General features: G+C 39.4%; 1 protein-coding gene across 1 annotated transcript in view; it reads left to right on the top strand.

The window, feature by feature from the left end:
* ADGRG4 (adhesion G protein-coupled receptor G4) overlaps window positions 1-17,629 on the top strand; it is a 120,036-nt gene that overhangs the window by 29,408 nt on the left and 72,999 nt on the right. Inside the window, exons 4-5 of the mRNA XM_017859807.1 lie at window positions 10,002-16,052; window positions 17,380-17,474. Coding sequence (XP_017715296.1) covers window positions 10,002-16,052; window positions 17,380-17,474 — 6,146 coding nt within the window. The remainder of the gene's footprint in view (window positions 1-10,001; window positions 16,053-17,379; window positions 17,475-17,629) is intronic.

Raw genomic sequence — 17,629 nt, 5'->3', positions numbered from 1 at the left:
TTTTTTTTTTTTTTTTTTTTTTTTTTTTTTTTTTTTTTTTTTGCCTTGTTGGAGTGCCTCTAACTTCCAGTACCACGTTGAATCATACTGGTGAGAGTGGACATCCTTGCCTTGTTCCTGATCTTAGCTGGAAAACATTCAATCTTTCACCATTACAGTTGATGTTAGCTGTAGGTTTCTTGATGATGCCCTTTACCATGTTGTTAAAAATCCCCTCTATTCTTAACTTGCCCAGAGATTGTATTGTGAAGGGATATGAGTTTTGGTCAAATGCCTTTTTTTGGATCAGTTGATATGATTTTTCTTCTTTATCTTGTTGATATTGTGGGTTATGCTGATAGATTTTCAAAGGTTTAGCCAGCTTTGCATATTTGGAATAGATCCCACTTGGTCGTGGTATATAATTATTTTTATACATTGTTTCATTTAGTTTGCTCATATATTGTTGAGGATTTTTTGTATTTAATTTCAGGAGCGATATTGGTCTGTAGTTTCTTTTTTTTACTGTCTCTGTCTGATTTCAGTATCAGGATGACACTGGCCTCATAAAATGTGTTGGAAAGCGTTTGTTCCTCTTTTCTGGAAGAGATTCTATAAAATTGGTGTTAATTCTTCCTTGGCAGTAAACTCCATTGAAATCATCTGGACCTGGAGATTCTTTTGTGAAGGCTTTTAAATTACTAGTTCAATTTCTTTAATAGCTATAGGGCTATTCATATTGTCCATTTCCTCTTGATGGCGCTTTGGTAATTTATGGGTTTTGAGGAGTTGTCTATTTCTTCTAACTTGTTGAATTTGTGAACATATAGTTATTCATAATACTCTCTTATTATCTTTTTAATTGCTGCAGAATAAGTAGTGATATTCTCTGTTTCATTTATGATATTGGTGACTGACTTGTGCTTTTCTCTTTTTACTTTTATCAGTCTTGCTATAAGTTTATCAATTTTATTGCCTTTAAAAAATCATCTTTGTTCCATTGATTTTTCTCTATTGTTTTCTTATTTTTAATTTCATTGAGTTCTTTTATGGTCTTGATTATTTTTTCTTCTGCCTGCTTTGGATTTATCTTGGGATTTTTTTTTTTAGACTCTTGAGGTGGGAGCTGAGATTATTGTTTTGAGATCTTTCCTTTTTTTAAAGGTATGCATTTAGTGCTATAATCTTCCCTCTCAGCACTGTTTTAGTTGCATCTCCCAAATTTTTTAAATTAAATTTAATTTGATTAAAATAATTTTATTTAATTCAATGTTTAAAATTTTTTTTTTTCTTAAAATGTCTTCTTTGATTCATGGGTTATGCAGAAGTGTGTTGTTTAGAAATTTTCTATGGTCTTTCTGTAATTGGTTTCTAGCTTGATTTCGTAATAATCAGAGAAAGCAGTCTTGTAAATTCAGTTCTTTTAAATGAGGTTTGTTTTATGGCCCTGTATATGGTCTATGTTGGTGAATATTTCATGAGTGCTTCAAAAATATATATATTCTGCCACTGTTGACTGGAGTGCTCTATGTCAACTAAAGTCTGTTGATTGTGTTGTTCAGAATTTCTATACACCTGTTGATTTTCTGTTTAGTAGCTTTATCACTTGTTGAGACAGGAGTATTAAAATTCCTAACTATAATTATGGATTTACTATTTTTCCTTTCAGCTCCATCAGTTTAGCTTCATGTATTTTGAGACTCTGTTGTTTGATATGTATGCATTTAGGATCACCATGTCTTCCTGGTGGAGCAATGTATTTAGTATTATGTAGTGTCTTTTCTTGAGTCCAGTAATTTTCCTTGCTCTGTACTCTAGTGAATATTATTATAGCCATTTTTACTTTCCTTAAACTTACTGCTTGCATGGAATAATTTTTCCATTCTTCTACTTTCAACCTACCTATATGATGATATTCGAAGTATATTCTTTTGTAAACAGTAACCTATGGGTTACTTGAGCATACTTGATTTATTTATGGGGTTTTGAGTTTTTCTTTGTATGGTTTTTCTAGTGGTTGGTCTTGGTATTACAATATCCATTTTGGTCCTTTGACCTTCCTCACTGTTCAGATTTTTTTTGAGAAGGGATCTCGCTCTGTCATCCAGACTGGAGAGCAGTGGAGTGCAGTGGCATGATCACAGCTCACTGCAACCTCAAACTCCTGGGCTCAAGCAATCCTCCTGTCTCAGTTTCCCAAGTAGCTGCCCCCCCCCCCCCCGCTTTTTTTTTTTTTTTTTTTTTTTTTTTTTTTAATTTTTGGTAGAGTTAGGGTCTCACTTTGTTGCCCAGGTTGGTCTTGAATTCCTGGCTTCAAGCAATCCTCCTGCTTTGACCTCCCAAAGTTCTGAGATTACAGGCAAGAGCTGCCATATCCAGACACTTTTAATTTTGTTGTTTTAAATATCAGATGATGTTACAATTTTGTCTCAATCATCAAATATGATTTATAAAGCTCATGAGGAAAAGGATCATCTATTTTATGTACTCATATTTTGGTCTTTCCTTTGCTCAATTTTCTTTCTGATTCTCCAAGATTCTTTAAAAAAATTCTTTCTGTTTGAAGTAATTCCTTTAGCTAATCTTTTTTTTCTTTTGAGACGGAGTCTGGCTCTGTCACCCAGGCTGGAGTGCAGTGGCAGGATCTCAGTTCACTGCAAGCTCCGCCTCCCGGGTTTATGCCATTCTCCTGCCTCAGCCTCCAGAGTAGCTGGGACTACAGGCGCCCGCCCCTCGCCCGGCTAGTTTTTTGTATTTTTTAGTAGAGACGGGGTTTCACCGTGTTAGCCAGGATGGTCTCGATCTCCTGACCTCGTGATCCGCCCGTCTCGGCCTCCCAAAGTGCTGGGACTACAGGCTTGAGCCACCGCGCCCGGCCTAGCTAATCTTTTAAAGATAGGTCTGCTAGTGACAAGGTATCTTAATTTTCTTTTATCAGAGAATGTTTTCATTTCCGTTTTATTCCTGTAAGATAGCTTTGCTGGATATAGAATTCATGGTTAACAATGCTTTTGTATCAGCTTTTGAAAAATATTATGACAGCTTCTTCTGGTCTCCTTAGTTCTGAATGAGAAATCTGTCATTTAAGTTGTTGCTCTTCTGTAAGTAATGTTTGTTTCTTTCTGTCTACTTTCAAAATATTTTGTCTTTTAGTTTTCAAAAGTTCAATTTTGATGTGCCTTGCCACAGATTTCTTTGGTTTTTATCCTTCTTGGAATTTGTTTAGCTTTTGGAATCTCTAGGTTTGTGTCTTTTGTCAAATTTGGGAAGCTTTTAGCCTTTATTTTCTTTTTAATATACGTTCAGCCCCATTGTCTTTCTCCTCTCTTTTAAGGCTATGGTAATATGAATGTTGGATATTTTGTTATTGTTCCACAGGTCCTTGAGGCTATCTTCATTTTTCTTTTCAATGCACTGTCTCTATTGTTTAGATCAGGTGAATTCTATTATTTTATCATTATGTTTACCTGTTCTATCTTCTGTCATCTCTACTCTACTATTAAGTCCATCCAGTTGGTCTTAAAAATTTGCCTTTGTATTCTTTCATTCTATAATTTCCATTTGGTTCCTTTTTTGTTTTGTTTTGTTTTCAATACAGAGTCTCGTTTTGTCACCCAGGCTGGAGTGCAGTGGCGTGATCTCGGCTCACTGGAATCTCCGTCTCCCGGGTTCAAGGGATTCTCGTGCCTCAGCCACCTAAGTATCTGGCATCCACCACCATGTCTGCCTAATTTTTGTATTTTTAGTAGAAGTGGGGTTTCATCATATTGGCCAAGCTGATCTCAAACTCCTGGATCCATCTGCCTTTCCTCCCAAAGTGCTGGGATTACAGGCATGAGTCACCGTGCCTGGTCCCTATTTTATTTTATTTTATTTTTTTTTTTTTTTATTTACTTTAAGTTCTAGGTAGTACCATTCAGGACATCGGCCATGGGCAAGGACTTCATGTCTAAAACACCACAAAAGCAATGGCAGCAAAAGCAAACTTGACAAAGGGATCTAATTAAACTAAAGAGCTTTCTGCACAGCAACAGAAACTACCCCCGAGTGAACAGGCCTGGTCCCATTTTTATTTTTTTTTCCAAATAATTTCAAAATTTTAAGTTCGGATTTTTCAGGTTTGTTACCAGGTACATGTATGCCATGGTGGTTGCTGGCTGCACCTATGAACCCATCACCTTGATTCTTTCTTAACAATTTTTATTTCTTTTCTGAGATTCTTTTTTTTTCCATTTCAAGAGAATTTGTAATTGCTTGCAGAATTATTTATATGATGATTGCTTTAATATCATTGTCAGATAATTCCAATGACTGATTCATCTAGGTTTTAGCATCAGTTGATTATCTTTTCTTACTCAAGTTGTGATTTTGTTGCTTCTAAATATGACAGGTAATTAAAAAAAATTGTATCCTGGACATTTTGTCAATTATGTTAGGAGATTCTGTGTCTTCTTTAAATCTTTTATTTTAGCAGTCAGTCATTCTGGTTAGGCTTAGCACAGAGGTCATGGTCCATTTTTGTGGGCTGTGCTTCCAAATACAACTTAATTTTTAGAGTCTTTGTGATGTTATTTCATCTTGCTTGGTTTATCTGGTACCCTGAGACTTCCACCTGTCTCTGCTGGTGCTTCTTGGGTGGAGAGCAGAAGGCATCCCCTCAGGCCAGGCTTCCAGCTGTCTCTCAGAGGGGGATGGATGTGGGGGCATCCCCTACCAATGCCTCTTGGCTTCTGCTAGTCTCTGGACAGGAAAGGAAAATATTGGGCTAGTTTTCGTAGACTTGGCCACCTGCTGCTGGAGATCCCCTTTTTCTTGTTTCCCTTGCCTGCCTTGGTGTCTCTGGGTGAGGGAGGAGAATCTCAGTACTGCAGGGACAAAGAGACTTCCTGGATCAGGCCACTTGCTATTACTGGCTCCTTTTTTACTCTTATGCCTGCCTGGCTTGGTTTTTCTGAGTGGGTGAGGAGAAACTTGGGTTGGCAAAAACAAATAGTCTTCCTAGAATGGGTTCTGTTCAGCCAGTGTTTTTTGGTGGAGAGGGGAGATTCAGGCCTGGTAGGGAAGGAGAATGCTTCTCTTGGTTGCTTATTGTTAGCAAGGTGCCCAGTCAGTCTCCCTTGCTGGAGTATCCAACTTGCCTGAGGTTGTCAGAGGGACTCCCATTTGATCCAGAAGGGGAATGAGCCTACTTGGACTGACTTCTGTTGCTAAGTTGGGGATTGGGAAGCATAGGTCCTGGGCCGCATTTTTATGTTGGATTTGGTGAGGGAGAGAAGATAACTGCCACTATGTTGTTCCTTTACTCTTGGGGTCCCAAACCAGTTTGTTTTATTCTTAGCACATTTTGTAGTTCTCCTTTGGTTGTCTCTTACACCACTTCTAGGATTTGCAGTTGTATCTTTTGGGGAGGAGCAGAGAAAAGTGGATCTATGCCATCTTGTTCAGTTGAGAAGTCTGCATTTGCTTTTAACATCAGTTCTTGGGCAGTAAAAGCTCTTGAGTGTATATGCGTAGACAGATAGGGTGCAACAAAATGACAGAGATAATATCACTGGCATTGTAACTACCTTACTCACTTACAACATTTTCTTTTCTGAGAAGGACAGGCATTAAATTCAATGGAGATAAGTGTGCCATTTAGGATAAAAAAATCCCCACCACATATAGGGAAAAGAGAAAGATTGATGAAGCAGAAGTAAAGTGAACCTCACTCATTAGAAATGATAGGTGCACAGAAAGTCTGAATTACTGAATTTAAGAAAAACAAAAGTATGTACAGATTAAGACAATAAGGTCACCAATAAACAAATTAAGTTATGAAAGAAATTTATATTCAGTATCAGTCTATATTATACAAAATGATCTTGAATGTTCAAGATCATTTTCAATGCCAACCCATTGTAATTAATTTCTAGATGTGAGGTTTATAGGAATCTTTAATTCCAATGGATTCTGATTCTAAAAAGCTACTGATCGTTTGACTGAATTGTCTTTATCTAGGATATGAATGATTATTCAAGGTAGATATTATATCAGAGAATGTACATAATTTGGGATCCCCACTGAGTTTTGATTCCTGGGCCAGCAAAGTCACCTTGATGTTTTAGTTTAGCATTGCAATGCTGTCCACTAAAGTTTGTTTCACTGTTTTGGGTGACTGCTGTTTCTTGCACTGTTCAGCACTTGCAGAACTTGGCATTTAGTATTTAACTTTGTTTATTCTTGGTACCTTCCGATAGAGTCTCTTTCTTTCTTTCTCCTTGGATTGAGGTGTTTCCATTTAAATTGAGGGCATACATTTATGAGTGCTGGATAATTGAAGCATTGCTACATGCTGTCTAATTTCTTCTCTAAATCTTTCATCTGTGAAAATCTCATCTCAACACTGCACTTCTCTGAGCCTCATCTCTAAATGAAAGGATTGAATATAATCTCCAAGTCCTGGCTCTAAAATTCTGGGATTTTAATGAATGAAGACTTCAGGCTTTATTAACACAGACTTTAGAAGAAAAATTTGATACAGCAGTCCCTCTGGAAGAAACCTTGCATCTGAAAGATTTAATAGAAGGTTTGCTGAAATATACAAAGCCAGACTTTAAGTTAAAATGGGGCAATGTAAGATGCATTATTTCTTGAGATCTCTGCTACTTAAAATGCCACCTGCTTGGCAATTTAGCTCAACTCATTTGTTTTTATCTTTCTAAATCTTATATTCCTTCTTGAGGTGCTTACTGGAAGTGTTAATAACAATTGCTACATCTATGGCTTAGCCCTCTCTGATAAAAATACCATGTCTAACTCCCATTTCCCGTCTTCTAAAAGAGTTTTCCACTACTTATGGATTACTCCAATAGTACTCTTTGAATGCTGCATCAAAGAAGATAACTTAGGCTTTTATGGTATTTAGTGTTTTATTGTTTTCCTAAAAAGTGAATGCAGTTAAATCATTAATGTTTTGTAAAGGAGAGGGAATTGTGAGCTCTGCTCTCAACAATTAGTGCATTCATAGAGTGATTTTAGGCTCTAGGATGCCACACTCCTCAAATGTGCTAGAAGTGACACTTTCACAGAGGTTTGCTAAGCCAGTTGGCTGGTGTAAACCCATCTACAAAATTGGAAACAAGATCCCGACAATTCTCCTTTCACATGAAGTTATGGACAAATTGAAAGCACAAAGCTTGAAATACACGTTTGGCTGCTGAAATATACCAGTTTCTTGTTAAGGCCTAACATAATGTGGATCTGTGATAATTGGAAAAATGTCATAAAATTAAGTGAAAAGTGCTTTTGTATAGCTTCGACTTTTCCCCTTATAAACGTGTGTACTTTTATCAACTCATCTATATGGTCAATTGCAGGATTGTTACTCATTCTACTTGCTAATGACCACAAAATCCTAAAGGACATCCTACACACACCTCAAAATTTCTGGATATGCAAATTATAAGTAATTTTAATACTCAAGACAGTGAAACAAATCAGTAGATTGTCTACTACCACAGCTATTCCTACATCATAGGTAATATGCTTCTCAGATGGATGAATTCAAAATACTAATTTCCCTAAGTTAAATATGGATGATTTCATTTTGGGTGATTTGAATTGGAGAAAGATCGTGACTCAGCCTTGAATTTTACTATGTGCCATTTTCACCTGGATATTCACTATTATCCTAAATTCCACTCGTCCACATCTGAACTGGGTGTTTTTCTTCTGAGTGAGGCTGCCTTCCCAATTTTTCTGTTTTTATGAATATTACCACTATTCTCCAAGTTGCCTGGAAGTAAAATTTGATTTCTCTGAGATTTCTCTCTCTTCTTTATCTCTTAAACCTCTTTGTTATCATACCTTGTCAATTCTTACTCTCCAGTAGATATGGGGATAGGAATCTTCACACTGCTCTCACATTGTTCCAAGCCTTATTCAGTTATTCAGTTAGCTTGCAAATAGATACTAAACATCTACCATGTGTGAGGCACTGGGATAGACACTAAAGATACAATGGTGGGCAACAAAAGATGAGGACTCTGTCCGCGTGGTCTAGCGAGGAAGAGAGACATTAAAAACCACATAAATCTCCAGCTATGACACATTACATGAAGAAGAGGTCTGAGGTGTCATAAGAGTCTAAAATAGATTGATGTGAGCTAGTCATGGAAGTCAGGGAAGGTAGTCTTCCCTGAAGAGGTGATGCATGAGATGAGAACTGAAGGACTGGCAGAAGTTAATCAGATGGGGAAGGATGGGAAGAACATTCTAAGTAGAGGTTACAGCAAATGCAATGGTCTTGTGGTGGGAAAGAGCGTGCCAAGTATTAGAGAACTAAAAAGAGGAAGACCAAAAAAACAAAAAACAAAAAACAAAAAACAGAGGGAACTTAGCACAAATTGAGACTGAAGAGATAGGGAGGGACCAAATCATGCATAGCTTTATATGCTTTATTAAGAAAAAATTTTCTTTTTTTCCTATGAGCAATAGAAAGCAACTAAAGAGAGCTCAGTGTGTGTGTGTGTGTGTGTGTGTGTGTGTGTGTGTGTGTGTGACAGAGAGAGAGAGAGAGGAGGGGGATCAGATATTGGCATTTAAAAAATCACTTTGGTTGTATTATTGAACAGATTAGAGGGGATCCAAGATTAGTGGCAGACAGTTCAATTGGGAGGCTACCACAGTAGTCCAAGTGAAAGATGATGGTGACTGGTTAGGGTGGTAAGTGATGGAGATAGAGATAAACTGGGGGGGAGCCAAGAGATATTTAGGAGCTACAATCAATAGGACAAGATTATGGATTGACTATGGCAGGTGAGAGAGAGAATGAAGGAGACAGAGGGAGAGAGAGAGAGAGTTGGAGCTTGCATAATTTAATGTAGGATAGTGTAGGGCCAGTCACTGAAGGAATACCAGAAGAGGACCCAGTTTGGGAAGAAGTTAATGAGTTCAAGCTGGAGCATGTTGAGTTTGAGGTGTTAATGAGATATCCAAGAAATGATATCAAGTAAACAATTGTTCATATAAATGTGGGGCTCAAAATAGAGATCTGGTCAAGAGATATAACTTTGAGATTTGTCTGTGTATAGGTGTAAATTGAAATCCTAGGTGTAGAGAAACTATACAGCCAAATGAGAAGAGGTCCTGGGACAAAGCCTTGGTCAAGTAAAATAGGATGCGTCTAGAAATGAGTGGACAGAGAAGTAGGAGAAAACGCAGGAGTGTGTTGTGCAATGGAAAGCAATGAAAAGAGTATTTTCAAATCATTAGTACTATGAAATAAATGCTAATTTGAGAGTTTCAGATTAAAACATTTTCAATCTAGTGTTTAAATGAGTGACAGAAGTTTGACCAAGTGAAAGTCAACTGTTCTTTGAGCACTTACTCTGTATGAGAAGCTATGCTAAGTGTTTTATGCACATTAACTCACTCTCATAACAATTTTGTAGCATAGGTGTTATTATAATCCTCATATTATAGAGGAGGAAATTGAAGCACAGAGAGGTTAAGCAACTAGTCCAAGGTTATGTAATGAGTGTGAAAGTGACGGAGCCAGCATTTAAAACTAATCCATTTGAATCTAAGGCTGATTTTCTTTTGGAATATTTTAAACTACACAATTCAATTTCTTTAATAGATATAGGAATATTCAAGTTACCTGTTTCTTCTTAAGTGAGTTCTTATAGCTGTGTCTTTGAAGGAATTGGATCATTTCCCAAAGCTAATCATCTTAATTAATGCACTATTGTGGCATGCATCCCTCTTTCAGTGAATGTTTATATATTTTATGGAAGATACTTTACAAAATAGATGTCCTCCTACCAGTTACTTAACCAGGGTGTTATGAGTGCCATATTAGAGATCTTTAGAGAGTAGAAAATTTGTCTTAAGGAAATCAAGTTAATCAAGGTGATTTGATTACATCTGTGGTTACTTTTCTTACAAGATGAAAATAAATTAATAGAGCTCTTTCTTAAAGAATTGCCTCTAATTTCCAAAGCTGAATCCAAAATACCACTTTCTTTCTGATTTTTTAGTTGTTCCTGAAAATATGACAATTCAAGGAAAAAGTACAACTGTTTCACAACAAATAGATATGACCACTCCATCCCAAATTACTGGAGTAAAACCACAAAAGACTGCACATTCCTCTGCAGTGTTGTATCAAAGCATACCTATATTTGCAACCGATTACACAACCATATCATATTCCAATACAACATCTTCACCTCTGGAAACAATGACTGCACAAAAGATCTTAAAGACACCAGTAGATGAAACAGCTACATTTGCAGTAGATGTTTTATCAACTTCATCAGCCATCTCTCTGCCTACCCAGAGTATATCCATAGACACTACTACCAATTCCATGAAAAAAACGAAATCCCCATCTTCAGAAAGCACAAAGACAACAAAAATGACTGAAGCCATGGCTACTGAAATCTTGCAACCACCTACACCTTCTAATTTCCTATCCACATCCAGATTTACCAAGAATTCAGTTGTATCTACAACTTCAGCAATGAAATCTCAGTCGGCTGTTATGAAGACAACATCTTTATTTTCAATTATTGAGTCAACATCTATGTCTACAACACCTTGTCTCAAACAAAAATCCACAAATATTGGGGCACTCCCTATCTCCACAGCTGGCCAGGAGTTCACTGAATCTATAGCTGCTGAAACTGTACCTTGGTTTACAGTGGAAAAGACTTCACCTGCGGCTACTCATGTTGGGACTGCATCAGCATTCCCACCTGAGTCTGTGCTCATCTCCACAGCTGCTCCAGTAGATTCTGTATTTCCTAGAAACCAGACAGCATCTCCATTGGCAACAACTGATATGAAAATAGCATTTACAGTCCATTCATTAACTCTCCCAACTAGGTTTATTGAGACCACGCCTGCCCCAAGGACAGCTGAAACAGAATTGACATCTACAATTTTTCAGGATGTCTCTTTATCCAGAGTGGAAGATGCCATGTCTACCTCCATGTCTAAAGAGACCTCCTCTAAGACCCTTTCTTCCTTAACATCCTTTTCATTTACTGGGACTGAGAGTGTACAGACAGTTATTGATGCTGAAGCTACACATACAGCCTTAACTCCTGAAATCACACTTGCGCCTACAGTGGCTGAAACTATGCTTTCCTCCACAATCACAGGACGAGTTTGTACCCAGAATACACCTACAGCTGATGGACACATGCGTACTTTGATTTCCACTAGATCAGCTTCCACATCCAAGGTACCTGAGTCAGGTCCCACATCCACAACTGATGAAGCTGCCCATCTGTTCTCCAGCAATGAGACCATTTGGACTTCCAGGCCAGACCAGACCCTGCTGACATCTATGCACACAACCACCATACTCACATTTGTGCCTAATGAAAATTTTACATCAGCATTTCGTGAGAGCTCTACTCATACAGAACATTTATCTACAACTACCAATATCACCCCACTGAAAGCATCTCCAGAGGGCGAAGGTACCACTACCACTGATGCTACTACCGCCGGATACACAACAGCTGTATCCAAATTGGCATCACCATGGTTTTCTAATTTCTCCATAGTTTCTGGAACCACATCCATAACCAGTATGCCTGAATTTAAACTTACCACCTTACTACTAAAAACAATCCCTATGTCTGCAAAACCTGCAAATGAACTTCCTTTGACACCAAGGGAGACTGTTGTTCCATCAGTAGATATAATATCTACTCTTGCTTACATTCAACCAAATTTTTCTACTGAGGAAAGTGCTTCTGAAACCACACAAACAGAAATAAATGGTGCAATTGCATTTGAAGATACAACGACCCCTGTACCAAGATCAGCAACAACACAAAGATTTAATGCCACTGTGACAAGAAAAGAAGCAACTTCCCATTATCTTATGGGAAAATCAACTATAGCAGCAGTGGCTGAAGTTTCTCCATTTTCAACAATGCTGGAAGTGACAAATGAATCAGCACAAATGGTGACAGCTTCTGTCACTGTTTCCTCTTTTCCTGATATAGAAAAGCTAAGTACCCCATTGGATAATAAAACTGCAACAAGTGAGGTGAGAGAAAGTTGGCTTTTGACAAAATTGGTGAAAACCACACCTAGGAGTTCATACAATGAAACGACAGAAATGTTTAATTTTAACCACACCTATGTAGCACATTGGACTTCAGAGACATCTGAGGGAATTTCAGCTGGATCTCCCACTTCTGGGAGCACACATATATTTGGTGAACCCCTGGGTGCTTCTACCACAAGGATATCAGAAACCAGTTTCCTCACTACCCCTACAGACAGGACAGCTACGTCTTTGTCTGATGGTATCTTACCTCCACAGCCTACAGCTGCTCATTCCTCAGCAACCCCTATGCCTGTTACTCATATGTTTTCATTGCCGGTTAATGGCAGCTCTGTAGTGTCTGAGGAGACTGAGGTTACCATGTCTGAGCCTTTTACACTGGTCAGGGCTTTTTCTACATCTGTGCTCTCAGATGTCTCAAATCTATTGTCAACTACAATGACCACAGCATTGGTACCACCTTTGGATCAGACTGCTTCCACAACCAGTGATGTTGTGCCTACCCGCGGAGACTCGATTCATACCACTTCAGAGGCCACAGTAATCTCTGTCAGGAAGACATCCATGGCAGTTCCTTCTCTGACAGAAACACCATTTCCTTCACTGAGACTCTCCACTCCTGTGACAGCTAAGGCTGAGACCACCCATTTCTCCACCTCAGTTGATACAGTTACCCCATCTACACACACTCTTGTCTGCTCAAAACCTCCCCCTGACAACATTCCTCCTGCGTCCTCCACTCATGTGATCTCAACTACGTCTACACCAGAAGCAACTCAACCCATATCTCTAGTAGAAGAGACTTCTACCTATGCTCTCAGCTTCCCATATACTTACAGTGGTGGTGCAGATGTTGCCAGCTTGGCTACTGGCACTGCAAAGACCTCTGTTGTTGATGAGACCGCACCCTCACACATCTCTGCCAATAAACTTACTACTTCAGTAAACAGTCACATTTCTCCACCTGTCACACATCGTGTACACACACCAGTGTCCACCCACTTGGTGACTAGTGCCTCTATCTTATCTTCTGACGAAGACCAGATGACCATATCCCTGGGAAAAACCCCTAGAACTACGGAGGTGACAGAAATGTCCCCATCAAAGAATTTTTTTATTTCATACTCCTGGGGTACTCCATTTTTGGAAGTGGCAGATCCAGGATTTCCTGAGACCACAATAATTTCCAGTCACCAAACACAATTGCCTTCAGATATTCCACTTGGGACTCCCTCTGATGGAAATTCGGCTTCATCTCCCACTTCTGGAAGTACACAGATTACACCTACCTTGACCTCAAGTAACACAGTAGACGTTCACATTCCAGAAATGTCTACCAGTCTTGGGAAAACAGCTCTCCCCTCACAAGCTCTGACAATCACCACTTTTTTGTCTCCTGAAAAGGAAAGCACTACTGTTTTTCCAGCATATACTCCCAGGACCGTGGAAATGATAGTAAACTCCACCTATGTGACTCACTCTGTCTCATATGGCCAGGATACTTCATTTGTAAATACCACAACTTCCAGCTCAGCCAGAATATCAAATCCTATGGACACCAACACAACTTTTTCACACTTGCATTCACTTAGGACACAACCTGAGGTGACTTCAGTTGCCTCTTTCATTTCTGAAAGCACACAGACTTTCCCTGAGTCCTTGTCTCTTTCCACAGCTGGACTATATAATGACAGTTTTACAGTTCTCTCTGACAGGATCACTACAGCCTTTTCTGTTCCAAATGTACCTACAATGCTTCTTAGAGAATCCTCTATGGCAACCTTCACTCCTATTTACCAGATGTCCTCATTGCCAGTTAGTGTAACTGCCTTCACCTCCAAAAAGGTTTCTGACACTCCCCCAATACTGATCACTAAATCTTCTAAAACAATGCATCCAGGTTGTTTGGAAAGTCCCTGTACAGCCACTTCTGGGCCTATGTCTGAGATGTCCTCAATGCCAGCTAATAACTCTGCTTTCACATCTGCAGCAGTCTCTTCTGACACTTCCACAACAGTTGGGTTATTCTCTACTTTATTGTCTTTGGTTACCCCCAGGATTACTATGACCATGCAAACATCTACATTGGATGTCACACCTGTGACATATGCTGGGCCTACTTCAAAAAGCAAAATGGTTTCCTCTGCTTTCACTACAGAAATGATAGAGGTGCCTTCCAGGATCACACCTACAACCTTTCTCTCTCCAACAGAGCCAACTTTCCCCTTTGTAAAAACCGTTCCCACCACTATTATGGCTGGGATAGTGACTCCATTTGTAGGTACCACTGCCTTTTCTCTACTCAGTTCTAAGAACACTGGAGCTATTTCCTCCATTCCAAAGACCACATTTTCACCATTTCTATCAGCAACTCAACAGTCATCACAAGCAGATGAGGCTACAACTTTGGGCATATTATCTGGGATTACTAAGAGGTCCCTATCTACTGTGAACAGTGGTATGGGGGTAGCTCACACAAATACATATTCCAGAACCACTGCTCCTGAAAACATGTTTTCACCTACTCATGCAGATAGTCTCCATACTTCCTTCAATATTCAGGTTTCCCCATCTCTGACTAGCTTTAAGAGTACTTCTGGAGCCACAAAAAATGTTAAAACAACCACCACTTACCTTTCTTCTAATACTAGAAAGATGACTTCCTTGTTAGAAAAGACTTCCTTAACAAACCATGCCACATCTCTGAATGCCCCTGTTTCATACACTCCATGGACCCCATCCAGTGCAACTCCACCCTCTTTGGCATCATTTCTTTATTCACCTCATAGTAGTGAAGCTGAGTTCTCTACTCCAGAGACCTCTCCTCCTCCCACATCCCAAATGGTTGAATTTCCAGTTCTGGGAACAAGAATCACATCCAGTAATACCCAACCTCTGCTTATGACTTCCTGGAGCATACCCACAGCTGAAGGTTCTCAGTTTCCAATTTCCACCACTATTCATGTACCTACATCCAATGGGATGGAAACAGAGACTCTACACCTTGTTCATGGGCCTTTGTCAACATTCACAGCCTCTCAGACTGGTCTAGTATCTAAAGATGTCATGGCAATATCATCAATTCCTGTGTCAGGAATTCTTCCTACCTATAGGCTTTCTGAGAACCCTTCATTATCAACACCCTTAAGAGCTATCACTCCCACATTGGCTGACGTTAAGCACACATTTGAGAAAATGACCACATCTGTAACTCCTGGGACCACACTCCCATCAGTTCTTTCTGGTGCCACTTCAGGATCTGTAATTTCAAAGGCTACTACTTCACCCATTCTGACAAGGTTCTTATCTAGTCTCCCTTCTGGCTCCCCTCTGGCAACTGTATCTAATGTCCCTCATGTTATGACTTCCTCTACAGTAGAGGAGTCAAAATCAACATTTCTGACATCTGACATGATATCAGTGCACCCATTCACCAACTTGACAACACTACCCTCTGCTACTATGAGCACCATACCCACCCAAACCATTCCTACACCTACACTGGGTGGTATCACTACTGGCTTCCCAACTTCTCTCCCTATGTCTATAAAAGTCACAGATGATGTTGTGTATATTTCCACATACCCTGAGGCATCCTCCGGAACCACAGTAACTGCCAACCCCAGGACTGTGCCTCATCCTTCATCCTTTAGCAGAAAGACTATGTCACATTCTACAACTGACCACACTCTATCTATTGGTTCCATGCCTCTGCCTAGCTCTACAATAACATCTTCATGGAGCAGAATTCCAGCAGCATCATCACCCTCTACTTTAATTATTCCTATGCCCACACTGGACTCCCTTCTAAATATAATGACTACTAAAACCACTGTTCCTGGAGCCTCATTTCCACTCATATCCACTGGGGTGACACATCCTTCTACAGCAACTGTGTCTTCACCAATATCGTCCTTTTTTGAGACAACTTGGCTGGACTCCACACCTTCCTTTCTATCTATGGAAGCATCACCTTCGCCTATTGCTACCAAGTCCACAGGTACTACTCCATAATGCATGTGGTGTAGCCCCAACAGAATTCGTACACTATGGGTCATGTGTTTTCCAAAGTGGCCCATTCTTGGAAGGCAGAAAAGAATGAAGAAGGGTGCAGGTGTTTTTTATCTCCTTCAGACAATGGGTACAGTGAGTACCTTGTCCAAATACAAAATTCTCTCGCCATCTTTTTCGTCTCTGCTTTATCGACATGTAATGTAAATGTATCTTTTCACTCAGCATGACAATTTCTAAGCCTACTTTCCACCTGTTTCGTTCTTGACGGTCTGAATCTGATTCTGCCAATGTGCACATGGACTAGGAACATCACCCCTTCCCAGTAAGAGGATCATATGGCCTTAGGCCTGAGCATGCTGACCACCCAACGGAAAACACCAGAAAACACACCAGAAGATATCCTATCTTACCTTTTGGATTCCTTTAATGCAGGTCTCAGCCTTCTCCAATCCCTACCTGCAGCTGGCTAGGAGTGCTTGTCCAAGGCCAGGGAATACTTGGCTTCCATATTGTTCAAATTTTGAATGTTTCTGCAACTTTTTTTTCTTTTTTTTGAGACAGAGCCTCACTCTGTCACGCAGGCTGGAGTGCAGTGGCACCTTCTTGGCTCACTACAAGTGCCATCTCCTGAGCTCATCCCATTCTCCTGCCTCAGCCTCCCGAGTAGCTGGGACTACAGGTGCCCGCCACCACATCCGGCTAATTTTTTGTATTTTTAGTAGAGATGGGGTTTCACAGTGTTAGCCAGGATGGTCTCGATCTCCTGACCTTGTGATCCGCCCTCCTCGGCCTCCCAAAGTGCTGGGATTACAGGCGTGAGCCACCGCACCCGGCCTGTTCCTGCAACTTTTAACACTCTACAATAGAAATTTGATAGGATACACAAGAGCAAGAGGAAAAAAAGGAGAGAAAAACCTAAAGCAGAAAAAAGGCACCGGAAGAAAAAAAAAAGCAGTTATTTTCTCAGGGAAAGTGATCTTCTGAGATAATGTTCAGCTTGGCCATTGAGTGGACTGAAAGTCTGTTGGCCAATGAGAGTGGAGAATTGGTGGGATTTGTGGAGTGTCTGTCAACTAGAAATCAAGGAAGTGTCCAAATAATTAAAGCAAAATTGGGGTAGTAACATCCTGTTCTGCTTTTTGATATGCAGTCAAAGTGTTGGTTCTTGACCTTGGAGTTAAATTAAGCTAAGTTTAGGCATTAGACATTATTATTTGGTTTACTTTAAAACAGAGAACCCTTTTCACCAAATTTACAGAAGTCAAATTTCTTGAACTAAATGAATACAATTAACCTCCTTATTTTAATTACAGTTTCCTTCTACAATGTTGAAATGAGCTTCTCTGTCTTTGTTGAAGAGCCAAGGATCCCTATTACCAGTGTTTTAAATGAATTTACAGAAAATTGGGTAAAATAATCTTTTGCATATGTATGGTATATATAAATATATGTGAATATATACCTGTATATATATGATAGAGTATATTAAAACTAGGCTTTACTTTTTTCTACCAATAATAAATTTCACAGCAAAGAAGTTTTAATTTTTTTTTTTTTTTTTTG

The sequence above is a fragment of the Rhinopithecus bieti genome, unplaced genomic scaffold, assembly GCF_001698545.2.
Source record: "Rhinopithecus bieti isolate Rb0 unplaced genomic scaffold, ASM169854v2 scaffold_52066, whole genome shotgun sequence".
In the NCBI taxonomy this organism is placed as follows: Eukaryota; Metazoa; Chordata; class Mammalia; order Primates; family Cercopithecidae; genus Rhinopithecus; species Rhinopithecus bieti.
The sequence above is the reverse complement of the archived record's forward strand: the minus strand, read 5'-3'. Positions and strand labels throughout refer to the sequence as shown.